A 19,611-nucleotide genomic window follows, 5' to 3' on the forward strand; every position below is an offset into this window, starting at 1 on the left:
CTCTGAATTTCTATACAGATATTCAGACACTTAAGCTAGTTCCAAATTAGGGTTTTCATTAAGTAGTTACAACAATCCAAAGCACTCATGAAAGTATTCCATGAATTGAAATCAATTGTCTAAACACTGTTGAAGCAACAGGAGTCCATGGATCAAGCTAATATATTCCAGGTAGATAATAGTTCTATAAGTAGTGTAATGGATATTGCTGCATACATTGGTCATTTGCCTTCAGAAATGCTCTTTGGAATTTGGATTGTTTTGTTTTGCTTTGGTGGAGTTTTGTTATTGTTTTGTCTTGTTCAAAACCAGTGACAGTTTCAGCTATCCCACTTTAAGGGACTCAGCTTTGCTCCTGTTGTTTTTGGCCCAAGCCTCAGGGATTTCAGCTGCTTAGCTAAAGGTTATTTTATTTACCCTTGTTTGAGGGTGGGGGGGAGGCAAACCTCCCCTTTACCCAATGTTCCTCTCTCTTATTTAAGTGAAATAGTTCATCCACTGAAATAGAGAGGCATCTCTTTTATTTAACTTTTTTTTTTTAACTGAAGCAATTACTTTCTCAAACCTGGATTTCTTCCATTGGTTCCCACAGCCCTTTCACATGGTAAAGTACTCGTTTTAAAACTACAGCTTAGAACACAGTAACTCAAAAAGGGGAAGGAGATTGGGGGCTTGTACTAGAATACAAGTATGAAATAAGAAAAAAAGAGTCATCCTACCTGAAGAACAAGGAATAAAGTTAAGCAGGTAGCTAAATATATAGGTGGCATATTGGTAAATGGTTTGGGGGAGGCACTAAATATATTTTTAGGATATTATTCCATTAGTTTGACTAGATCTCATCAGACAGAACTTAATTCCTGCCTGAAGTAAGATCTACAAGTAATACTGTGTGTTTTGGAAAGATTATTGTGTTGATCTTAAGGGTAAGATAAGTATGATGCTCTCTCTCCCAATAGCCACCTCCCCTGCCATTAAGGATGAGGTCCAGTAGTATTGATCACCCTCAACATTCAAATGTATCTCCTTCAATTCCCTCCCCACCACCAAGGAAGGTGGCAGTAGCAATGTATCCATAACTATCCAAAATCCATATCCCTCCTCATCCCCTTCTGAAAAAAAGATCAACTTTACCCCCACTCCACCCCCTTTCTCTCTCTCTCTGAGTAGCTCCCTCAGCTATTCTTCTTCCCCATGGGGAAAAAATTCACAGATTTAGAACTGGAAGAGACCTTTGAGCTCACTGAATCCAACTCCCCTCATTTTCCAGATGGGAAAATTAAGGCTCAGAGAGGTTAAATGACTGACCTAGAGTCAAATAGCAAAAGTATGGGATGCAAGATTTGAATCTGGGTCTTTTAGAATCCAAGTGCAGTGCTATATGCACTATACCATACTGCCTTTCTAAAAAGAACAAATAGGTGATAGGTATCCCCATTTGACAAATGGACCTCAATTTCCTCATCAGTAAACTGAGAGGGTCCCATTAGATGCTATCTACTGTACTTTCCAGTTCTAAATTCCATGACACCTTGCTTTTGAGGACAGGGTTTGGTGCCATAAGCTACAAGAATCTTTTGAAACTCCAACCCTGACTGTAACTCAATAGAAAAACAATATGAATTTTGAGGAGTCTACCCTCTATCTCTTTCCCTGGGATCCTCCTTCCTATCCTCTATAATACTGAGTTACAGGGTAATTCTGTCCTATGTAATATAGATATAAAATGACAAACATCTTAATTTGGCACATCCACAGCATATGCTATATATCAGATCCTTGTATTAAAACTTGTTCTTTCTGTTATTGGCAAGAAATAAACTTGGTTATTATTCTACTTGGTTAAGAAAATCTGAAATATCACTATTTTCATTGCAAAAAAAATTTTGGAAGGCCACTCAACCTATGAATAAGTCCAGTTCTAATTACTTGGTTTCCCAAATGAAGCTATAGCTTTGGCTATAGTCATTGATCAAAAGCGCTAAATTATTATCATATAGGCTTCTCTTTGTATATGATGAGATTAAAATCAAGGGTAAACCAAAGTTACTCAAGGGATCAATGAGAAAAGAAAACAATGGACAGAATGTTGGTTCTGGAGTCAGAGTAGGCATGCTTTAAGTCAATGCTTAACTTTTTTAAGACAAGACATAGATTTAAATAATTTAGTATAGCTTAAGAGCAATGGGTTTGAATTCAAAACCCAGATTCCAATTCTAGCTCTATGATTTACTACCTGTGGACCTTGGAGAAGTCATTTAATCCCTTAGAGCCTCATTTTTCACATCATTTGGACATCTGTCCACATTTTCCCCATCAAAATGTGAAGGTTGAACTAAGCCTCTAAAGTCCCTGCCAACTCAAAATTTATAAATGCTTAATAATCCTTTCTCTAATCAAACAAACCCATAGAAAAGTTGCTTTAAAAAGGGAAATTTCTGGGGTGTGGCAGATCTATTTTAATGAACTTCACATGAAGTTAACAATATTTTAAAAGGGGGAATTTCACAATATCACTAATTTATATATCCTTGCTTCAGTTCTCCAAGACATGGATCAGCTCCAAATTCTCTCTAAATTAACTGGAATACAATTTCTCACGGCAATGAGCACTTCTAAAACTATCATTTGAAACAATCAAACATGAAGCAAAGCTCTCAAGGATGTTTCAGGTTAATACATATCTTTACAAGTGAGAGATTACATACTGTTTTACAAACAGGGAGAGATATGGAGGTAGAATGTGTTATTTGAATTTCATCATTGTTTATTGAGAGGCAAAAAGACCACTGTATAGAGCACATTCAAGTTGCAATCAGGAAGACCTGGATTTAAATCCTACCTCTGACACATCTTAGCCATGTGATCTTGGGAAAGCCACCTGATCTCTGAGACTCAGTTTCCTTATCAGTAAAATGTGAATAATAGCTAATAACAATAACAGATAGCATTTATTATAGAAATTTAAGGTTTGCAAAGCATTTTACAAATATTAATTCATTCTATCTACCCTCACAGCACTGGGGGGCAGACACTATTATTATTACCCTCATTTTACAGATGAGAAAACTGAGGTAGATAGGTTAATTGACCTACCCAGGATCACACAGCTAATAAGTATCTAATACAGTATTCAAAGTTGTCTTCCTGACCCAGTCCCATATTCTATTGCACCACCTAGCTGCCTAATAATAATCCCTGCGGTACTTACATGAGATAGTGTATGTGAAGTGTTTTACAAACATTAAAGTGGCATGTAGCTGCATTATTACTAGGTTTCAAGGGCCAGAGGTTCTCTTAGTCATCCTAGAAAGAGTAAAGTTAGAAAGGTTGGGTCCATCAATGACAATTCTCCAATAGAGTTATTCTCTAAAGGCCAGTGTGGTCCAAGAACAGTTAAAAGAACCAAATGGATTCCTCTTAGAAGCACTAATCTTCCCTTAGGATGAGTGATAATTAATAAGCTCCAACTCTTGACGTAGCTGTCTCCACAATGAGCACATTGTTTTATGACAGTCACCATGGTGACATTAGGAAATACAGTTATTAACACAAATGGGAAAGTTCAAAGGCAGGAGACGCCCAGGCTTTAAACTGGCTAGAGATCACAGACACAACACCTTTTTGGAATGAACTCAGGAAGGAGTCAGGAGGCTAGAGGCAACTTGGGGAGACAAGCAGGCCCAGATGGCTAAAACAAGGAAAGCAGACAACTGATGCTTCTGTTCTCATTCCACACTCCTTTTGAATCCCAGGGATATATGCGTGGTCAAAGCTGAAAATAACAGAAGGGTGGAAAGGGTTAGAAGGAAGGGTGGGAAAGAAGGATATCAGGCCTTTGCTTTCCCATCATCTTTTAGGTCTTATTTCTTAAATTCAAAACTAGAAGAATACTTAAAGGAAATATATTGGTGGCTTTAATATATTAATATATACTTTATACTTTAATATATTAAAACAAAATTTAGAATCAATAAATTATATTCCCAGACTTCTTCCTTTGAATATATTCTTCATAATCTTAACTGTTATTTAAATCAACAAGTATTTTACCAGATGTCTATTGTGAACTCATCATTTTAATGCTACAGGCTTAATATTTTGACAACTCTATTTTAGTATAATTGATTTCCTTTCTAATCCCATGCATTTTATTTCATTCATTTAACATTCTGCAAAGGGCTCCATAAACCTCACCAGATTTCCAAAGGGGTCTATGACACAGAGAAGTTAGGAGCCAAACTGGTCTCCTTGCTCTTCCCAGAACATGCCAGTGTTGTTCCCATGCTAGGAATATCCTCTCTCTTCCCTCCACCCTTCTAATCCCTAGCTTTCTTCATGGTTCAGTATAAACTCTACCACTTCTATAGAGTGTTTTTTATAGTTCCTATTGTTAGGGCTTCCTCCATATGACTTTGTATATATTCTATATTTCTTATCTATGTATATGTTGTTCTCCCTCAACCCAATGCTAGAGTCTAACTTTTATGAGGGCAGGGGATAGGACTATGGAATAGGGAATAGACCTGTCATTTTATTAATATTAATATAAGGAATTCCCAGAACAGAAAATTCCTTCTACCAATGCAAATCAACCCTTTCTCTGTAATGTGTTGTCTTTTTAAAATAAGTTGTTTATTATTATTATTATTATTATTATTAATGTCTTTTTTTAACCTCGTCATAGTTTTCCAAGTATCCCTATCCCTCCGACTCCAGAAAGTCATCCTATATGACAAATAGTATGAAAGAAAGGAAAGGAGAGGACAGGAGAGATCAGCACAATCAATGCATTGAAAAAGTCTGAAAACACATACAATATGCAAAAGTTTTTCCATGCTTCTCTGTATTCATCACCATCATTTCTTATAGCACAGTAATATTCCACTACATTTATCTAACGCAATTTGCATAGCCATTCCCCAACTGATGGGCATGTACTTTGTTTCCAATTCTTTGCTATCACAAAAAGCAATATACTATAACTACCAGTACTATAAATATTTCGATGTATATGGCTCAGCAATGGAGTATCTGGTTCAATGGGTATAGACATTTTAGTTATTTTATTTGCATAATTACAAATTGCTTTCCAAAATGGTTATACTTCACAACTCTACTAACAATGTATTAGTGTGTCTACCATTCCACAGTTCCTCCAACATTAACTATTGTCATTTTTGTCAACTTTGCTACTTTGCAAGGTATGTGATAAAATCCTCAGGTGCAACTTACAGTCTTAAAAGTTTACCAAAAGCACTCAGAGTTTAAGTGATTTTGCCCAGGTGTGCACTGCCAATATGTGTCTGAGGCAGGACTTAAACTCTGATTTTCCTGACTTTGAGATTGGCTCCCTGTCTATCATGCCAGTGACTCTCGAAAACTGTGATTGTTCCGTTGTTGTCTTTGTAACCTTAGTATGTCCTAGAGCATCCCTTCTTATCCTAGCACAGTGCCTGGCTAAATAAATGCTTGTTGAGTTGAATCATATTTTGAATACATGATCCTTGATCTCAAGAAGCTTACATTCTAATTGGGAGACTAAACTAAGAATCACAAAGCATCACTGAAAGAGAACCTAAAAATCATTCAGCCAAATGTCCTCAATTGGGGCAGCTAGGTGGCGCAGTGGATAAGCACCAGCCCTGGAGTCAGGAGGACCTGAGTTCAAATCCGGCCTCAGACACTTAACACTGTGTGACCCTGGGCAAGTCACTTAACCCCAATTGCCTCACTTAAAAAAAAAAGTCCTCAATTTACATATAAGAAAACTGAGACCCAGAGAGATAAAATGACTTGCCCATTTATGCAAGTTATACATAAGGTTATGCAATTAATGAGTAGCAGAGCTGGGCCTTGAGCCCAGGTCTTCTAATCCTAAACCCAGTAAGTTTTATACTATATTTTATTTCAGAACCAAAAGGTATATAATATTAATAACTAAGAGCTCTAAAACTTCAAAAGAAAAGAATGTCAGTAAGAGGCGGATTGGTCAGAGAAAGCTTCATGGAGAAGGAAGGACTTAGCCTAGGCTATTAAAGATGAGTAGAATTTGGATAGACCCTAGACAGGGGTGCTAGGGGAAGGAGAATGCAGAGAAGGATGTGTTTTAGGCAGAAGTTAAAACATGTGTTTATATAATGTGCCTGATTGGAATTAAGAGTACACATTGGAAAACAGTGGGGAATAAGTTTAGGACAGACTTTGGAGCACCTTGGAATGAATGAATGAATGAATGAATGAATGAATGAATGAATGAATGAATGAACGAATGGAAAAGCATGTGTTATGTACTTATTATGTGCCAAGCATGGTGCTTAGTGGGGATAAAAATAGAAAAGTCATTTAGCCCCTGCTCTCAAAGTTACATTCTAATTGGGGGAAACAACACAGACAAGAGAATTCAATGCCGGGGTAGATGGAAAGGCCCAGTGGTACATTGACTACAATAACAGGGAAATGGCCAGACAGAGACGTCCTTGAGATAGATACATCAGAAGTCTACATGAAAGTGTTGGGGTTGCCCTCTGAGGTTATCTTCCATTCTTTCTGCCTTGATTTTGTATGTACTGATTTATGTGTGTTGTCTCCACCATTATAATCTAAGTTCTTTCAGGGAAGGTACTGTTTTCACTTTTTTTGGCATCCCCAGCATAGTGCCTAGCACACAGTAAGCACTTAATAAATGCTTGTTGATTGATTGCTTGACTGATATGACTATATGAGTGGAGCATGTGGTCAGGTACATCAGAAGGACCGGCAGAGGAGATGAGATTTGATTCTCTGTGTGTGAGAAAGACCAGCCTCAGAGCAGTATGTATTATATACATCAGAGGGAGCTGAACATGGAACAGTGAGGCCAGCTAGAGAGGAAGCTCCACAGTGATCCAGGAATGAGGCAATGAAAGCCTAGACTAGAGGGGTGGCCATGGGAATGGAAAGGATAGACACAAGAGACAGTTCAAAGAAAAAATCAATAGGACATGGAATCTGGGTGAAGGAGAAGATTGAATCCAAAATGGATAGTTCCTTCCTTGGAACTGGGTTTAAGGGATAGAGGATGGTGAAAGTGCTGACTTTCATAGTATATGAAGAAACTTAAGGTGTTTACAGCCTAAAGAGAGAATAGATGGGGGGGGGGGCCACATAGTGGCTGCCTTCAGGTGTTTGAAGGGCTCTTCTATGGAAAAAGAATAAGACATACTCTGATTAGCCCCAGAAGAGTAAGAGCAGAAATTTTAAAGAGGTGAATTTAGTCTTGCTGTAAGGGAAGACAGGGGGAGGAGGATTTCTAATAATTAATTAGAGTGGGGGGAAGCTAGGTGGCATAGTAGATAAAGCACCAGCCCTGGATTCAGGAAGACCTGAGTTCAAATCCGGCCTCAAACACTTGACACTTACTGGCTGTGTGACCCTGGGCAAGTCACTTAACCCTCATTGTCCCTCAATGGATGGATGGATGGATGGATGGATGGATGAATGAATGAATGAATGAATGAATGAATGAATGAATGAATGGGGGGGGATAATTAAAGTGATTTAAAAGTACACTGCCTTGGAAAATGGTAGGCTTCCCCTTACCACAGGTCTTGCCACCCAATCTGTGACTATGTGCTATAAATAGTAATTTTGTTTTCAGATTCAAGTTGGACTAGATGGACTTTGAGGTCCCTTCCAACTGTGAATCTGATTCCATGAAAATGACTCCCATCTGGGAGCTACAGCAAGAATAGTGGTACAACCTATAGCAACAGAAAAGTGAAGAAAGGGCTGGGTTATCAAAGGTGGGGAGGGAGGAGGAGGATATGATGTGCTTCACTTGAAATATGATGAGTTTGAGTGGAAATGTAAGAAGTGAGAAGAGAGGACTGGAGATTTAGATTGGGAGTCATTTTCATAAAGGTGAAAGTTGAAAATAAAAGAATGATGAGAGGATACTATAAAGAGAAAAGAGACAATTACAATAGCCTCCTAATTAGTCTCCCTGTTTCTAAATCTCTCTCTTCTCCAATCCATCCCACACATAATAGAGATCATGTCACTCCACTGCTCAAAATTCTACACTGGCTCCCTATTACCTTGAGAATAAAATACAAATTCAAAGCCCAGCACAATCTGATTTCTGCCTACCTTTCTGAACATTTATTACTCCTTTACATGCATTCTCCACTCTAGCTAAACCACCTTTCTTGCTATCCCCTGAACTTGTCATTGCATTTCCTATCTTCCTGCCTTTGCCCAGTCTATCTCCTACCCCTGAGATATACACACTTATCACTTCTATTGCTTTACTTCCTTCAAGGTTCAAGAGAAGTACCATCTCCTCTTTGAAGGCTTTTTCTGATCCTTAGTTGTTGGTAATTTCTCTGCCTTCAGACTGCCTTCTAATTATTTCTCTTTATGCGTGTTGTATCCCTCCAATCTTGTCTTTGTATCCCGAGTATCTAACACAATGTCTTCAACACAATAGGCATTTATTAAACTGGGAAAGAACCTTAGAAATCAACTCATCAAGTTGCTTATCTAATGCAAGATTCCTTTCTATGACACCTCTGGTCTATAGTTATCCAGCCTCCGATTACTTCCAGTAAAATTTTTGCCAATTAGATGCTGGTGATTGCCAACAAGGATTTACCCTTTCACTCACTTCCCCATCCCATTCTCCTTTCAGCCAATGGATATCACTTAGAATCTTTATAACAAATTGTAAGACCTGTAGTAAAATAACAATGATTACCTCTTCCGTCCAAAAAGTACAGAATCCCTCTGTTATACATCCCAATTAAATATATATTTCCATATATCCTTAGTGCTTTGTACAGTGCTTGGCACATAGAAATTGCGTAATAGAAATGCTTTTTCATTCATACATTCCTCCTTTCCTTCCTTCCTTCCTTCTTTCTTTGCTTCCTTCCTTCCTTCTCCTATCTAGGCATACATACACCTACTTCAATGGACCTTGATCTCACCCATCTAATAATAACTTTTAATCCCTCTATGCTTTCTCACCCTTTGCAATTTCCAAATTCACAGAACTTCAGAGGGAACTCAATGGTCATCCAGGCCCATTCCATTTAAGAAAAAGAATATAGTCTACAACATTCCCAACAAATAGACATCCAAAATTTGACTGAAGACCTCTGGTGAAGTGGGTGGAGGAAAGCTACAAGCTCCAAAGGCAAAACATCAAGAAAAAGTGGTTTCTTTGCAGCTCACACTCATTTGTCCTTGTTCTTATCCCTGCAGCCATGCAGAACAAATCTAAACCCTCTTCCATGTGACAGCCCTTCAAATACTTCAAGACAGTTTTCATGTTTGCTTCATCTCTAGGCTGAACATCCCCAGTCCTAGTCTACATCTTTCTATAAACACTTCATAGGCAATCCAATCAACACACTAGAGGCCTTCTTGGTTTGTTGTTGTTGTTGTTGTTTTAAGTGAGGCAATTGGGTTAAGTGACTTGCCCAGGGTCACACGGCTAGTAAGTATTAAGTGTCTGAGGCCGGATTTGAACTCAGGTACTCCTGACTCCAAGGCCAGTGCTCTATCCACTGCGGCCACCTAGCTGCCCCACCCTTCTTGGTTTTTTAAAAAATATTGTGTGAATACCATTGCATTACATGGGCAGATGAGCATGGATGGGTGTTAAGTTCAGTTATAGGATCAAGTTGCAATCTTTCATGAGCCCACAGGGATAGTTGCATAAAGATAGCACATTGAGATATAAGAGTCATCTAAACAAGGAAAGCATTTTTCGACAATCAAGCCTCCATCCTCTGCTGTATTTTCCATCATGCTGTACTGAAATTAAATTTTTCCTTTGGAAAGAGAACAGCTCCTTCAGACAAGCATGCTCCACTATGTTCCTTTGCCAAACACAATAGCCCACCCAGAAATGAGACTGTTACTGAATTGCTGTTATTAATTTTTGATGGATCATTAAGGAAATGGGCTCTTGGACAATGAAGGAAGTTTTTCTAGCATGATACACAATGATAATGTAGTTTTGTAAAGCCAACAACAGGCAAGGATCACTGTGTGCTGTCTTAGTGTTAGTTCATAGGATCATAGTTCAAGGATCAAGTTCATATTATCTAGTCTAATCTATGGATTTTATAGATGAGGAAACGGAGACCCAGAGAGATTATCATACATATATAATAAATAACAAAATCAGGATTCAAAACTAAGTTAATAGTCAAAGGGAAAAGGGTCTGCATAGGGAGCTATAATTATAGCCTGAAAATATCGATATGTAGAGTAATTCAGTGCTAGTCTATGGAGCAGTAACTCCATAAACTATATTTCCTTATTATTCATCTCTCAATATTCTAATAGATCTGTGGTTGCATTGTTGCCTGCATTCTCTCCAGCAGGGAAAATCACAACTTTCCTACCCTGTTCAATTTCCAAAAATGTCATTCTGTAAATCCTCCATGGAGTATTGACCCAAGATGCTAGAGGTCTTCCTTTGGCTCTTTAAATATAGCCAATAAAACTGTAAGGGTGTTCGTCTGTTGTTTCTCCTGCTACTAGACTAGCTGCCTCCTTTTCTGTACATGCCTGTCCTTGATATGTTTTTTTTATGCTATTTCTCATGCTCATGTTACCGTAGATGAGTCCTTATACCCATCATGTGTCTTTAGACTTTGCCTTTTGGCTTCTTTATGATTTGGATCCATTTTGTTCCAAGATTCACAACCATATAGCTACATTGAGAGAACACTAGCTTTAAATGAAGGGACTTTTGTGGTAGTGAGCAGTTTCAGAACGTTAAAATAACTGTAAATTTTTAAAACAAATGTAGACTCTTATTTAAAGTTTGAATCCCAAATTCTAGTACTTCCTCCCTCCCTGAGTCGGTAAGTAATCAGATATAGTTTATAAATGTGCAATTGTATAAAATATTACCATATCAGAGACACTTCATTTCAACATGTAAAATATATCATTGCTGACTTCAATATCCCACCTTGAACCCACATTTATCTCCTTAAGAGACATTTGAGCAAATTAAGAAAGAAGATTCTTTGGTATAAGTTTGAATTCTTGAATTAATTTAAGTGAATATTTTTCATTAAGGTGTTTCTAACCCCCAAGTTGACTTTTCTCAGAAATATCCCAGTCAAGTCAGAAATTATTCTCTGAGAGCATCTGCTTTCCCTAACACTCCAGCACCATATACAACTGTTTACATGGCTGATACACCTATGCTTGTCAGAAAAAGGCCCAAGTATTAATAGGACTAAGTCAACCACTTAAGACATAAAACTAAGTTGTAATTCAAGACTGTCTTCTGTCCTAAGCTCCCAGATTTCAAAAGGCAGCTGTAACAATGATCATTATTCTACAGAGGCTCAGAATAGCTTCACAAAGCACATTAAAATGAGTTATTGTAGCCATACAAAATTAGTCTACAAGCAGTTCTTGGCTCTACTTCCTTACTATGTGACCTTGGACAATTCACTTCATTTCTTTGGGACTCAAGTTACTCATAAAATTAGATGATCTGTAAAGTTTCTTCTGTCAGTTTACAATTTGTTAAATTCAGCAAGAATTTACTAAGTGCCTACTTTTGTCACTATACAAGGATCTAGAGATGCAAAGACAAAAATAAAAAATTATTCAGTCCCCATCCTAAAGGGGCTTACATTCGACTGGAGGGAGAGGGGCATACCTATTACACAAATACAGATAAATATAATACAAGGGAGGAATTAAAGGAAAAGTTCAGACCAAATGCTTGAGAATACTGTCTAGGAAAAAAGAAGATGAATACCAGAGAGGAAGCATGAACTTAAAATGAAAAAAGATGAAATTGTGAATAACCCTTGTCAAGTTAATTGAATGCTAATCAAATGGTCATATGAAGATAAGGATATGCTATGATTCTAAACTAAACTCAAGTTCTGAAATAAGTTTTCTAAAATAAAGAAAATTGACTTTTTTGAAAAATAAATATGCTATTAAAAACACTAAATATTAATCTAAGCAGCATATCTTGTTTAACTATTTACCTCTATACTAATTTCTTTTTTTGCTTTTTGGGGGTTTTTTGTGAGGCAATTGGGGTTAAGTGACTTGCCCAGGGTCACACAGCTAGTAAGTATCAAGTGTCTGAGCTCGGATTTGAACTCAGGTCCTCCTGAATCCAGGGCCAGTGCTCCATCCACTGGGCCACTTAGCTGCCCCCTCTATACTAATTTCAACGCAAAATGTAATATAGTACTTTTTCATTCCTTTCCTGCTAAGTCTCATCAAGCAATCAACAAACAATAAGTATTAAGCTTGCACTATATGCCAAGTATCTATGAGTATGTAACACTGCAGATAATGTCAGACTTTTTCAATATATTGGTTAGTTTTCCTGAACATTTTTTGTTCTTTTTTATTCTTCAATATAAGGGATGACTTTCTAGACAAGGGAGAAAGACATTGTAAAATTCATGTAATGTGAAAATGAAAGAAATCAGTAACACTTATTTTAAAAATAGATACGGGGAAGCTAGTTGGCACAGTGGATAAAGCACCAGCCCTGGATTGATGAGGACCTGAGTTCAAATCTACCATCAGACACTTGACACTAGCTGTGTAACCCTGGGCAAATCACTTAACCTTCATTGCCCTGCCCCCCCCAAAAAAAAAATAGATACAAGATAATTGAAGGTAGGAAGAAAAGGCACTCACAGTTAGGGAAACCATAAAAGTCTTAATATAAAAGCTGTGGCTTGATAATATTAGTAGCTTCCATTTACTTAGCGCTTTAAGGTTTGCAAGTTACTTTACAATTACCTCATTTTATCCTGACAACAACCCTAGAAAGTATGTACTAATTTTCCCCATTTTACAATGAGGAAACTGAGACAGACAGAAGTTACATGAGTTGCCCAGGTTCACACTGCTGGTAAGTGTCTGAGGCTACTTTTGACTCCAAGTCTCTGACTTCAGGGCCTATCCTCTATCCAGTATGCCAACTAGCTATATATTTTTCTCTGTGTTTTACCATTGGATAGATTTTTCTCCTAGTTCTGTTCACTCTGTATCAATTCATAGAGGTATCCCCAGTTTCCTCTGAAATTGTACATTTCATAATTTCTCATGGCACAATAATATTTCATTACATTCATATGCCCCAATTTTTTCAGCCATTAACCCAAAAAAAAGGATACCCCCTTGTTGTTGTTCTATTATCTCAGTCATGTGACTTTTCATAACCCCCATTTAAGGTTTTTTTGGCGAAGATACTAGAGATGATTTGCCATTTCCTTCTCTAGTTAATTTTACAGATGAGGAAACTGAGGCAAACTGGGTTATGTGACTTGCTCAGGGTCACAATAGCTTGTAAATATCTAAGGCCATTTTTGAACTCAGGTTTTCCTAACTCCAGGCCCTGTGCTCTATCCACTGTACCACCTAGCTGCCCAATTTTTGACTACCATAAAAAAGCTGCTGCAAATATTTTTGTATACCTAGATCCTTTTCTTCTTACTTTAATTTCTATGGACTATCATGGTAGAGCTGAATCAAAAGTTGTAGACAGTTTGCTAACTTTCTGGGCAATGTTCCAAAATATTTTGCAGAATGGCAGGATCAATTCATAGCTATACTAATAGTTTACTGGTGTACCAATTTTCCCACAACCCCTCCTATATTTATCAGTCCTACTTAAGAAAAATCACTTTGGCAGCTATATGGAGGATGGATTGGAATGGAGACAGACTTGAGGTGAAGAGACTAATTAAGAGGCTATTGTAATAGTCTAGGCAAGATTCTTTGTCCATTCACTCCTCAGTCACATTTGCTCATGATCACAGATACCATGTGCTCCATTCTTCTTTTTTCTGGTTATTCTTTTTTTCAGCTTTATCATTTCATGAAGATTTATCCATATTTCCCTATATTCCTCTTACTTTGCATATTTAAGTAGCTTCCAGTTTGGGTGTTCTGGTTTTGTTTTGGGTTATTTTTTAAAAAACACCAAAACCACAATCCACAACACAAGTATTGAACTTCCCCCAGTTGCTGTTGCTCACCCTCCTGACTCCCATGACTAGAAAAGAAAAGAGGAAAACCAATAACTGGCTCTCTGGCCAGCTCTCACCACATTCTCCCCAAACCTAACCACAGAGTCGTAAAAACTTAGATTTGGAAGAGACCACAGAGGTTGTCTCAAGCAACTTCCATTCAAAGCCAGCATTCCTTTAACAATACCCCTCTTTTACTCTCTAGACAGAACTCCCAAGACTGAAACTCTAGGGCAGAGTAGGAAAAGAAGAAAAGTTGAAAGGTAAAGGAAGACACAAGTGGTGTTCACTATAATTTGCTCCTTCCCTGAATCAAAGGAATAGAATTAAAGTAGCCGGATGGACAGGCAGAATACTACTAGGTGGTACAATGGAGAGAACGCTAGGCCTGGAATCAGGAAGACTGAAGTTCAAAGCCAGCCTCAAATGCTTATTAGCTGTGTGATCCTGGGCAAGCCACTTTGGCTCTGTATGACTTAGTTTCCTCAACTGTCAAATGAGGATCATAATAGCATCTTTGTCCCATGGCTGAGAATCAAATGAAATAATATTTGTAAAGTGCTTAGAGTAGTGCCTGGTACATAGTAGATACTTAATAAATGTTTATTCCATTCATTCATCCATCCAATACTAGTTCCCTGTCTTTCATTCACCTTGATCCTACACATGAGACAAAGGCAGTGAGTATGTCTTAGACATTTTTTTTAATTTCCTACATTATTTAGCAGGGTCTTTTATACTATAGGTGCTCCATAAATATTGGATGGATGGATGGATGGATGGATGGATGGATGGATGGATGGATGGATGGATGGATGGATGGATGGATGGATGGGTGGATGGATGGATGGATGGATGGATGGATGGGTGGATGGATAAAATATCCCTCAAAATAAAGGGAAAATCAACATTTTTCATATTGAGGGATTCTCCCCACTCCATCCCACTCAAGTTTGAGCCAATGTAAGCCTATGCCAATCAGTCAGGGGTTATATAAATACTTGTTCCTTTGCCCCTTCAGTCAGTCATTTAACAAGTATTTATTAAGCACTTAATATGTACTAGGCACTGTGTTAACTACTGGGTACACAAAAGACCACATCGTTACAATTGTCTCTTAATTAGTCAGGGACTAAGGATCCATGTTATCCAAACCTCTATCATTTCATGATATTTTGGTCAGTTACCTGTTTCCTGGGACTTCCACCAAAGAATAAGCCAGGAAATAGAAGAAACTGAAATTCCAAATAGTCACTTTTTGCTAGTATTAAGATCTAATGCTATTCTGAAAAGAAAGAGGGATTAAATCATCTTCTGCAATGTGGCTTGAATAAGTGCAAATTAATTATCCACTCTCTATTTCCTACTTCATGGAAAACATAAAGTTGGGGTGCTACAGAATCCAATGCAAGTATGATCCAAGAGTTAGAAATTCCTTTTGTGATCTCTTTCAACTCCAGTTCTCTATTTCCCTGCCTTTTCCATTAGATGTTTCTTTTGAAAAAAGGCATTTTTTTGTCCCATTGCCATCTTCCAGTCATGAGTCACTTCCATTCACATCTATCATTATAGAAATGGCCGGTTGACCCAGAAAGGCATATTGCACTGGCTCATTGTTTTGTCTTGTCATTCCATGTATTATAGACAGTGCAGATGTGTGTGCTACAAAATTGTCTCACTGTTAATAGTCAGCATTTTAAAATATATTTACACAAGGACCCTAAAGTCTACCACTATAAATGTTCACATGTAATAAACAGATGAGGTGGTCCATAGGATGGAATGTTTATATTTATGATACAGATTATACTTATATTACTTGATGTAATATGATGGTGTGTTATAGGCTCTTATGTGGTTAGATTCACATTGATATTAGATGCACTTAGTTTTCAAAGAAAGAGGAGGCATCCTTTTAGACAAGTGGACCCTTAGGGGATTGGCTACTGGGCTGGACAGAAGCAAAAAACCAGAAAACTATGTAATTGTTCAAAACTTTTTTTGAAGGAATAATAATGATTTGGCTTGTTCATAATGGATAATGCTGATAAAATGATTCACCAGATATATTTTAAAGTGATAGCATGATGTAATGGAAAGTCTTAGGCTTATGAACTGACTTCACCTTACGTGACCTTGGGCAAATCATCGAACCTCTTTAAACCTCCATTTCCTCATCTGAAAAATGGAACAATAGTACTTACACTACCTAACTCATAGGACTGTTGTAAAAGGAAATGAGATACCATATGTAAAATATTTTGTAACCCACAAGGCACTTCAATAACTGCCAACTATCATTGTTATTGTTATTTGTAATGCTAATAATATAATTAGGTTAGTGGCTCAATGGATTGAATAGGGGCACTCTATCTCCTGAAGATACCTTGGGAATAGAGATAATTGAACATATTAAAGTCTGTGTTTCAAATCAACCCCTGTTGTTTTATGTCTGGCTGGCTGTTCTACAATATCCTTTGAAGAAGTTGAATTATTTTATGAAATTTGGTATACTACTAATAAGAATTAACATACATTTTAAATATCCTTGGTGCTCATTCTTCCATTTGAAAAAAATTAAATAAGCACAACTTCTATAATTTTAACAAACTTCAATGACTTTTTAATTTTAATTTACTGATAGCTTTTTTTTATATACCTTCATTCTGAATCTATTCCTTACCTCCATTTACACATTGCAACAAAGATTTTAAAAGAAAAAAAACTGCTCAACAGAACTGACCAACACTTCAGCCCAGTCTGATAATATATGAAGCGTTCTACACACAGTCACTCAGCTGTGTAAATAAAAGAGGGAGGTACATTTTCTGAATTCAAATTTGATCGATTGGTAGAGGTTACATAAAGAAATTAGCTTATAATGAAAATGTATCTTAAAACAAAATATCACCTTCCCCTAACATTTACCTTATGCTTTGGGGACTGTAGTGGAGAACCTTGATCTTTCTGATTGATGTGTAATGTTCACCACTTTGGTCTTTAGCTGCTAGATGCATTAACAGCATCAAAATGAGTCTACTGGTCCCAAAATGTCTCTAATCCCAGCTCCCACCTCTATCCACATCCATTGTCTTTCATAACACTTTGCTGACCCCAAGCTACTGCTCTCCAAACAATCCCATTTGCTGCAGAGGGCAAGGAGATTGCTTATGGTGAAGGTACTCTGTGACACAAACACTCCATCCTATGGACCACTTCACCTGTTTGTTACATGTGGACATCTGTATTGGCGGCATTCAGGGTCCTAGTGATATAAAAGGGGAAAAAATAGAGAAAATGTCATAGAATCATAAATCTAAAACTGGAAGATACTCAAGAGGCCAACTAGTCCCACCTTACAGATGAGAAAACTGAGGCCCAGAGAAGTTAAATGTTTCTTCCAAGGTTCCATAGGTCATATCAGAAGTGGGATTTGAACCCAAGCCCTCCAAGTCCAGAGTCAGTATTCTTTCCACTGTATCAAGCTGCCTCCCTCACAATTATAACCCTTCACTGTTTTTACATTCTAGGGGTGAGGAGACATTTTGTATTACTTGAAGGATGTCCCAAAGATCAAGGAGGGTACTGATTTCATCATAGTTTTCAGAGTAGCCTCAGTTCTCTTTGGCCTGGTCTCAAAGGTACAATTGTAAAGAAGAAACCCCTAATGCTTGTCCTTTACAATAGAAGCTGGGTTCTTCCTGTAGGTAACACTGATAAAACCACACCATCTTATACACAGTGAAGACAGTGCTTAAAACTGAAGCATAACATGCCCATTCATACAGTCGCCTAAGAAGGTTGTACACTGCTTTCAAAATGCTGCCCCATCTCAAGATGTCTTTGGAAATCTTTTTCTGAATGGCCTTCAGTGTAAGCTATGCAACATGGATCTGATTTCTTTGCAGTGAGACAAAGTTATATAGTTGGGAACAAAAACACATTATTCCCCATCTTGGTCTTCTACTTTATTGGCAACCCTTGGATCAAGCTCACTCAGTCCATTTGAGGCTCAGTTCCCTCGGGCTGTGATATGTAAACAGGGCTAATAATACACCCAATATCAAAGGGTTGTATAGGGAATAACTAAGGTAATCTCTATAAAGTGCTTTGCAAACCTTAAAGTGCTATATGCTTAAATGACAATTCCCACCACCCTCCCATCCCACCCAATAACAAATGTAAAGTCTTTCAGGACAAGTTGCATTTTCCATCTCTTTTTATATCTCCAGTGTCTACCAAAATCCCTTGCATATAGTATAAATATTTGTCAAATTTATTTTAATTGAATGGACTCTGAAGGCAGTTGCCAAAAGGGTACTGAGAATGATTGGAACAATTGTGGCATTGTTGGAATAAGTATAGATTCTATCATAATAAATACTTTAAAGAAACTCTGAAAATTCTACTGAAATTTTGTCTCCCTACTTTACAGTCACATCTCATAGGCATTGATTCTGTGATATAAATGTGATCTCAAGCACTAAAGTACCATTATTGGATTCATTCACCTTTACCTCTTCACAGAAACAAATTTTAGTATTACTACACCTCATCTCTGCCCTTTTTTTTCTGTTAGTAATGCAATCCTGCCAAGAAGGAAATTTACCAAGTTTCTAAGCTTCTTCCCTATCTAAACCTCAGCAGGCTCTCCTTCCTTTTCCCTACCCCACAGCAGGCCTTTCCCTTAAGAGCTTCCTTGTTCTTTTCCATGTACTCATTGTTCCGTGTAACTTCTCATGCCAAAAAAGACGTTTCTCATTTGCTGCTACCATCTCCAGTTCAAAATTGTCTCCTTAAAATTCTTTCTTTCCAATGTCATTCAATCCCATATACTTGTGCTAAAGATTCTCCATATTAGGCTAAAAGACAACAAAAAGGAAGGGAAGAATGGCTAGAGAGATAAATAACAGGTTTTTTAAATGAATTTTTAAAACTCTCAAGAGTTTTTCTTAATCTCATTTCACTTTCTTTTGTCCTAAAATATGCATCCCCAGGGCTCCCTATGGGGCTTTGACCCAAGCCAATAGCATGTAATTAACTATCTGTTCTTATAATGACATCAACAGCAGGGTGAGATATTTAAGTTAATTGAAAAAATGAATTATGGATTTTTTTCCATTGCAGGACAAAAGGAAATTGCAAGAAGAAATCTCACAAAAGCGTCTGAAAGTAGAGGAAGAAAAGCTAAAACACCAGCATTTGAAGGTAACTTTCGACTCCAATCTCATTTCATTGAGATTGTATTTGTCTTTTCTAATGGTGCTAACAATTCATCATAAAATCTCCATTGGGGGGGAGGAAAAAAACCCATGTTGCTCTATTAACTCTCTCATAAACATAAGGAATGTCCCTCTACTAGCAATATTTACATATGAAGCCAGTGCCTTCTAGACACCAGAAGATAAGTTAAGAATGTATTCTCCTCTATTATTTCTAAATTTCCTGATATTTATTGGGTAACCTTGAGAATCTGGCCTTGCGAATTTCACCCTTGGCAGTCTTGGCCAAATCTCATAGGGACCTAATCCTGGCAAGAAGTTCTTTTTGAAATCAATGAGGGCCCATAAGTATGGAACAGGCAAGC

The 19,611-nt window shown here is 37.5% G+C and overlaps 1 protein-coding gene across 2 annotated transcripts in view; it reads left to right on the forward strand.

Moving 5' to 3' along the window:
- PALMD (palmdelphin) overlaps window positions 1-19,611 on the forward strand; it is a 74,179-nt gene that overhangs the window by 1,466 nt on the left and 53,102 nt on the right. For both annotated transcript variants that reach the window (XM_043962397.1, XM_043962398.1), the window contains exon 2: window positions 19,152-19,232. In XM_043962397.1, the coding sequence (XP_043818332.1) occupies window positions 19,152-19,232 (81 nt within the window). The remainder of the gene's footprint in view (window positions 1-19,151; window positions 19,233-19,611) is intronic.

This window comes from Dromiciops gliroides, chromosome 4, assembly GCF_019393635.1.
Source record: "Dromiciops gliroides isolate mDroGli1 chromosome 4, mDroGli1.pri, whole genome shotgun sequence".
Lineage (NCBI taxonomy): Eukaryota > Metazoa > Chordata > Mammalia > Microbiotheria > Microbiotheriidae > Dromiciops > Dromiciops gliroides.